Below are 8,147 nucleotides of genomic sequence, written 5' to 3' on the forward strand. Positions count from 1 at the left end.
ATGAGCCTGTAGACTTCAGGATCTACTCCATTAGTCTTAACAGTATCACATATCTGCAAGAATTCAGTTAAGAACTGAAAAGGATCTTCAGATGGAAGTCCATGAAACTTGCAGTTCTGCTGCATCAGAGAAACTAATTGAGGTTTCAGCTCAAAGTTGTTTGCTCCAATGGCAGGAATGGAGATGCTTCTTCCATGTAAATTGGAATTAGGTGTAGTAAAGTCACCAAGCATCCTCCTTGCATTTTTATTATTTTCGGCTGCCATCTCCTCTTCCTGTTCGAAAATTTCTGAAAAGGTTATCTCTGGATTGTTGTAATTTAGCTTCTCTTAGTTTTCTCTTCAGAGTCCTTTCAGGTTCTGGATCTGCTTCAACAAGAATATTCTTGTCCTTGCTCCTGCTCATATGACAAAGAAGAGGGCATAGAAAAAATAATAATAATAATATGGATCCTTTATACCACAGTATAGAGATCCCTTTGTGAGTGGAAGAAAAGAGGGAGACAAAGAATGTGATGTAAAGGAAGAAACACAACTGTGAGGAGGGCAGAGATATGAGATGAGATGTTAGTAAATGAATAAATAAATAGAAGGAGATGAGAGAGAAGGAATTTTCGAAAATAATTTTTGAAAAAGAGTTAGTGATTTTTGAAAATAGTTTTTGAAAAATGTTAGTAGTTTTTCGAAAATTAAGATTTAAAAATTAAAATAATAGTTAATTAAAAAGAAATTTTGAAAAAGAAGGAAGGGATTTTCGAAAATGAGAGAGAGAGAGTTAGTTAGGTAGTTTTGAAAAAGATAAGAAACAAACAAAAAGATAGTTAGTTAGTTGAAACAAATTTTGTAAAGATAAGGAGTTAGGAAGTTAGAAAAGATATTTTGAAATCAAATTTTTTAAAAAGATAAGAAGATATTTTTGAAAAGATATGATTGAAATTAGTTTTTGAAAAAAATTTGATTTTTAAAAATCATAATTAATGACTTGATTCACAAGAAATCACAAGATATGATTCTAGAATTTAAAGTTTGAATCTTTCTTAACAAGCAAGTAACAAACTTGAAATTTTTGAATCACAACATTAATTGTTATTGTTATTTTCAAAAATTTGATAAAAAATAAGAAAAATATTTTTGAAAAATATTTTTTGGAATTTTCGAAAATAACTAAGAATTTTGAAAAAGATTTGATTTTTGAAAAAGATTTTGAAAAAGCTAAGATTTTCAAATTGAAAATTTGATTTGACTCATAAAAACAACTAGATTTTTTTAAAAATTTTGAAAAAGTCAAATCTAATTTTCGAATTTGATGAGAGAAAAAGGGGAAGATATTTTTTTGATTTTTGAATTTTTAATGAGGAGAGGGAAAAACAAGAAAAATGCTGCAATGCATGAGAATTTTAGATCAAAACATGTGATGCATGCAAGAATGCTATGAATGTCAAGATGAACACCAAGAACACTTTGAATGTCATGATGAACATCAAGAACATATTTTTGAAAAATTTTTAATGCAAAGAAAACATGCAAGACACCAAACTTAGAATTCTTTAATGCTTAGACACTAAGAATTCAAGAATGCATATGAAAAACAAGAAAAGACACAAAACATGCAAATGCAAAGATCAAACAAGAAGACTTACCAAGAACAACTTGAAGATCATAAAGAACACTATGAATGCATGAAAATTTTCGAAAAATGCAAGATGCACATGCAATTGACACCAAACTTATAACATGACTCAAGACTCAAACAAGAAACACAAAAATATTTTTGATTTTTATGCTTTTCTAATTTTTTTTTGTATTTTATTTTTTTTTCGAAAATTATTATGACAAAGAAAAATAGGCTACGGATTCGTTACTCCTATTTTTATGTGGGAGTAACATTAACCATCATAAAAATATTTATAAATAGCACCCCGTTTTTGTATTTTTGGAAGAATTTATAATTAAACATTTACCTCTGTATTTTTTCTTTTTACACATTCTTCCTTTTTCTTTTAATCATAGTTTCAAGAGGGACGAGACATATGGCTCTGCTAGGGTTTTTGCCTCCTTCTACCAGGTCGCTGGTTCTCTATTCCTCTCCCTCTATGGTCCCTATCTCTGATCATCGAGCACTGTCGTTGGTTCTCTGCTCCTCACCGTGCGCCGTCGCTACTGCTCTGCTCCTCCCCATGTCTCGAGGTCGTTGGTGGGTGATCTCGCCGTGTCTTGCTTCCGTGTCTGCTCGAAGTCGAAGCAACATTTCTTCTCTTGTCTGGACTCACTCTGGTTCTCTGCTTTAGTTCGGTAGTTCAATTCAGGTATCTCTCAATTTAGTTTCTTTCTTCTCGAAGTTTTTATTTTTCAATTAAGAAATGGAAATAATATGAAAGAGTCTAATCTGCCGCCGCACAAAACGCCGTTTTTTGCTCCTGCGAGCTTCTCCTCCTTCCTGGAGCTTTTGCTCTGGTAGCTTCTCCTTATCCATTAACGTGCCTTCGCCTCCTCAATCTGTTTCTCAATTTGCATTCTAACTTCTCACTTTTAGATCTGTAACTAAATTCACATCCTCTTATTCTGATTACTTCAATGATTGTTATATGCTAATTATTCTAATTACATCCTCTCTCAATAATAATTTCGATTTCGATTTTGAATTCACTCTTAATTATTTTTTCTAGCATTTCATCTTTCATGAGGCTTTGATAATTGACTGGATGCTCTTTATTTCTAACTCTGTATGTTCTCCAGTTTAAAATAGCAAATGTTCTGCTGATAATCTGTTTCCCTGTCTCCTTACTTTTGCAACCTTCCCCAATTAAATCTTGTTTAAAATATGGATGATGGACTGCTGAATCTTTATTGCTGTTTTTGGTATTTTATTTATTTAAATTTTTTCGTGGCTAGTCCAATAGGATGTCCTTAAAATTTGTAGTATTTTAGGCTATCCTTGGAATTTAATAGATACCATAACTTCAGGATATCTTTTCAATATATTGCGGAATGAATTAGTCCAATACTTCCCATTATACATCCTCATGACTTACCCTTTCAGATTGTTTCAGCACTTTCTTTCCTGTGTACTAATCATATTTTCATTTTTCATTTTAAAGGCCAAGCAGCACCTTGCCCTTCTATGTTTGGGAGAGATTGGTAGGAGGAAGGATCTTAGTGCACATGCCATATAGAAAATATTGTCATTGAATCCTTCCAATCTCCTTTTGAAGAGATAAAGTCTGCTGCCTCTTATGCTCTTGGTAATATCGCTATTGGCAACCTTCCAAAAAACTTGCCCGTTTATCTTGGATCAGATTGATAATCAGCAGAAGAAACAGTATTTCTTGCTTCATTCTTTGAAGGAGGTGTGGCCCAATGTATGGTTGTTCTGTGCCTTGCTGTTGGGGATCAGAAGTGTTCATTGATGCATTCGCATTTTAGTTAGATTAGCTAGGTAGTTTAAGTAGTTTTAGCTTAATTTCATGCATTTTATTCAAAATAAACAAGCATTTGAATGAAGTTTCTTATTATACACTAATATATCAAGGACTAAGTGATTTTGTAGTTGATTCTATGCAAATGACATAAGAAAGTGTTGAATAGTTGAATTATAAAAATTGGATACATTATATTTCGCTTCTATGTTTGAATAAATTGAATTGGATACATAAGAACTCGTCCACAGTGAAAGAATTGGTCTTAATCTTGTTTTGGCAAGCAATTAATCTTGTCAATTTTTAAATACAACACAAATAACAAACTACAATAGCATAGACAAGGTTATGTGACAACTAAAATGCTATGAAAAATAAAGAATTACAACAAAAATACAATAATACATATGAGTTCCAATTAGAAAAGAGAGAAGAAAGAAAATAAATATGCATTCAATATCACGTTTCTGAAATTTAAATATTTTTAAAGTTTAAACTAACAAGTTTTACAAAAGGCATCATAAGATAAAATCAATTAAATTCCTTCAAGAGTGCATCTTTGTCCAAAACTACACAAGCCAACACAATTTTCCTTGACTGCTCCTTTGTTGTATACCAATACGGTGGGCAGATTTTGATCCGGATAGTTGGGAATGCAATCAGTTGATATTATCTTAACAAGTTTATTTTGTTACAGGATATCTTGTGACAAATTCTTCAATGCACTGCATCAAAATTCCACATTCAGCAATGTCAAAAATAAAGTACAACAAACTTCAATAACAAGCACAAGAAGCATAAAAATAAAATTAAACAAATTTGGATTACCCAAGTAATTTATAGATATTATATGAGGACGTGTGGTGTTCAGAAACATTTCCTGAAATTTGAACTTAGAAATGTCATCTAGCATACCCATCTTTGTAAAGGATGACAACCACCCAAACATCAGAGGGAGCCTGTGAAACCTCTCGAACAAAATCAGATCCTGAAATTGGAACCACTGATCCAAACCTCAACTTTAGCTGCTTCCTTCGTCTCAGCCAATCTCTTCTTCCTGTTAAAGCACAATGCCTAGTAATGTGGTTATTGATAATAATGAGTCCAAGATTCTTGTGACTATGGCAGGGGATGGAAACCCTTCCTACTTAGTTGAACCAATTGCTTCTTTGAATTGTTGCACTTGTGATTGTGAAGCTAATCCAACACCACCTTTATCAAGTTTAATCAATGAAAAAATACTGACCAATTGATTAGAAACAGATTCACAATGATTTTTGTTATGGTGCTTCTTCTTCACCTTTCACATTCGAGTAGTTTTTAGGTTCCCTAAATATGTCAGGCAATTAAGAGTATCTATGTAATAATCACAATGATTTATATCATAAGATATAGAATAAAAACAAGACTTAATCTACTTACACCTAATTCATCATTCATTCCCATGCCAAACTTCCAATTTATCAAAGCTTCATGATTTTGATTTCATCTAAGCTTCATGACTTCAAATGAACTCTAGAGTTTGATATCTTTGTTCGAAATTATTTGTTATGAATATTAAATTTATCAAACTGAAGCAAAAAAAACCATAATTAATCAGACATTATGAAAGGTTTACACAGACACTGTAACATTTGAACAAATTAAGAGAAGTTCAACAAGCAAGTTCGCATAAACATTAATGCAAAGATTTCAATACATCCCTAAAATATGCATGAGTTAAGTAAAAACATATTGAAAGGACTACAGAAGCTCACAGATTCAAAACATTAAGATCCTTCAATAGTTTCCTTAAGCGGGAATCAAAGTTGGATACAACAGTCATCTTAACTGTGCCAGTGTTTATCATGTTACTATGATAGGAGGGACAAACTTAAAAGAAAACAATGGTTAAGGAGGAAAAAGATATATTTGATTCGTGAAACTTCCAGCATCCTTGAGAAGAGTAGTTGTTTCATAAGCTCCATCTGAAAGATGCCACACATCTCCATTTGCACAATACTGACATGAATAACACTAAGTTCAGAAACAAGCATGTGTCATATTGTATATTTGAAATTTGAAGGCATGCGTCAGGTACTTTTAAAATCTCCTGCTAATTTATTTTTCCTGGATAAGTATGCAATAATATATAGATAAATAGAGACAACAGATGAATTCTGAGAAATGAACAAGAAGAAAGATGAACAATTAAAAAGGATAGATATTATCAAAGTATTCAAGGTTTTGAATCTTTTGATAAGTAAGAACTGAATTTTCCAAAACGGTTGTGCAATTCATAGATAAATTAACTTTATTAAGAGAATCATACAGGGTTAGAAATAAAGAGCAGAATTATCAGCAGAACATTTGCTAATTTAGAAATACAGAGTTAGAATCATCATAAATTGGGACTAATATAACAGATTATCAGCAGAACATTTGCTATGCAGCCGAAAAACTGGAGAACATACAGAGTTAGAAATAAAGAGCATCCAGTCAATTATCAAAGCCTCATGAAAGATGAAATGCTAGAAAAAATAATTAAGAGTGAATTCAAAATCGAAATCGAAATTATTATTGAGAGAGGATGTAATTAGAATAATTAGCATATAACAATCATTGAAGTAATCAGAACAAGAGGATGTGAATTTAGTTACAGATCTAAAAGTGAGAAGTTAGAATGCAAATTGAGAAACAGATCGAGGAGGCGAAGGCACGTTAATGGATAAGGAGAAGCTACCAGAGCAAAAGCTTCAGGAAGGAGGAGAAGCTCGCAGGAGCAAAAAATGGCGTTTTGCGCGGCGGCAAATTAGACTCTTTCATATTATTTCCATTTCTTAATTGAAAAATTAAAACTTCGAGAAGAAAGAAACTAAATTGAGAGATACCTGAATTGAACTACCGAACTAAAGGAGAGAACCAGAGTGAGTCCATACAAGAGAAGAAATGTTGCTTCGACTTCGAGCAGACACGGAAGCAAGACACAGCGAGATCACCCACCAACGACCGCGAGACACGGGGAGGAGCAGAGCAGTAGCGACGGTGCACGATGATCAGAGATAGGGACCATAGAGGAAGAGGAATAGAGAACCAGCGACCTGGTAGAAGGAGGCAAGAACCCAAGCAGAGCCATATGTCTCGTCCCTCTTGAAACTATGATTAAAAGAAAAAGGAAGAATGTGTAAAAAGAAAAAATACAGGGATAAATGTTTAATTATAAATTTTTCCAAAAATACAAAAACGGGGTGCTATTTATAAATATTTTTATGATGGTTAATGTTACTCCCACATAAAAGTAGGAGTAACGAATCCGTAGCCAAAAAAATAAGGATTCAAAATTTTTAATATGAATTCCAGGAATCTTGCATTCTTAGTCTAAAGCTTCAGTCCAGGAATTAGACATGGCTCACTAGCCAGCCAAGCTTTCAATGAAAGCTCCGGTCCAAAACACTAGACATGGCCAATGGCCAGCCAAGCTTCAGCATGTAACTCAGACATGACATGCCTGACATACCCTACAGTCGTATAACAGCTGATGGTTGGAAGCCTCAGTCCAAAAGAATTTAGACATGGCTTTACAGCCAGCCAGGCTTCACATGCTTCATGAAACACTAGAATTCATTCTTAAAAATTTTGAATCTAAAATTTTTTTGAAAACAGGTGAGAAAATTTTGAAATATTTTTGAAAAATTTTTGAAAAGAAAACAAAAAGAAAATTACCTAATCAGAGCAACAGGATAAACCGTTAGTTGTCCAAACTCAAACAATCCCCGGCAACGGTGCCAAAAACTTGGTATGCGAAATTGCTACTCAGGTTGTGAAATGATGTTCGAAATTGATTCCCTGGCAATGAAACCAAAAATGGATGCACAGGACCATGGTCTAAACATATCTTCACAACTTTGCATAACTAACCAGCAAGTGCACTGGGTCATCCAAGTAATACCTTACGTGAGTAAGGGTCGAATCCCACGGAGATTGTCGGTATGAAGCAAGCTATGGTCACCTTGTAAATCTCAATCAGGCGGATATAAAACAGTAATGGGTTTTCGAAAATAAATAATAGAATAGGGATAGAAATACTTATGTAATTCATTGGTGAGAATTTCAGATAAGCGAATAGAGATGCTTTCGTTCCTCTGAACCTCTGCTTTCCTGCTATCTTCATCCAATCAGTCTTACTCCTTTCCATGGCTGGCTTTATGTGATACATCACCATTGTCAATGGCTACTTTCGGTCTTCGCTCGGGAAAATGATCCAAATGCCCTGTCACGGCATGGCTAATCGTCTGGAGGCATCACCCTTGTCAATGGCTTCATCTTATCCTCTCAGTGAAAATGGTCAACGCACCCTGTCACAGCACGACTATTCATCTGTCGGTTCTCGATCATGCTGGAATAGGATTTACTATCCTTTTGCGTCTGTCACTAACGCCCCGCAATCGCGAGTTTGGAGCTCGTCACAGTCATTCATTCATTGCATCCTACTCGGAATACCACAAACAAGGTTTAGACCTTCCGAATTCTCTTGAATGCCGCCATCATTCTAGCTTACACCACGAAGATTCTGGTTAGGAGATCTAAGAGATACTCATTCAGTCTAAGGTAGAACGGAAGTGGTTGTCAGGCACGCGTTCCTAGGGAATGATGATGATTATCACGTTCATCACGTTCAGATTGAAGTACGAATGAATATCTTAGAAGCGAAACAAGATGAATTGAATAGAAAACAGTAGTACTTTGCATTAAT

General features: G+C 34.1%; 1 protein-coding gene and 1 long non-coding RNA gene across 6 annotated transcripts; one reads left to right on the forward strand and one right to left on the reverse strand.

The window, feature by feature from the left end:
- LOC110265930 lies at positions 2,023–3,621 on the forward strand. Its single transcript, XR_002352591.1, has 2 exons — positions 2,023–2,305; positions 3,098–3,621. It is a non-coding gene; the product is annotated as an uncharacterized LOC110265930 (long non-coding RNA).
- On the reverse strand, positions 3,765–5,562 carry LOC107614429 (phosducin-like protein 3). 5 transcript variants are annotated; one of them, XR_002352590.1, is made up of 3 exons: positions 5,173–5,562; positions 4,244–4,472; positions 3,765–4,140 (listed from the first exon to the last, which is right to left on the reverse strand). XR_002352590.1 is itself a non-coding variant. In XM_016316640.2 (3 exons), the coding sequence occupies exons 1-3, from the start codon at positions 5,449–5,451 to the stop codon at positions 4,107–4,109; spliced, it is 318 nt and encodes a 105-aa protein (XP_016172126.1). In that variant the 5' UTR covers positions 5,452–5,562; the 3' UTR covers positions 3,780–4,106. The 5 variants fall into 5 exon arrangements, 1 of the variants encoding a protein (XP_016172126.1); XR_002352588.1 differs by having other exon boundaries at positions 4,244–4,627; positions 5,173–5,557; XR_002352589.1 differs by lacking the exon at positions 5,173–5,562 and adding an exon at positions 4,838–4,856.

This window comes from Arachis ipaensis, chromosome B08 (assembly GCF_000816755.2).
Source record: "Arachis ipaensis cultivar K30076 chromosome B08, Araip1.1, whole genome shotgun sequence".
NCBI lineage: Eukaryota > Viridiplantae > Streptophyta > Magnoliopsida > Fabales > Fabaceae > Arachis > Arachis ipaensis.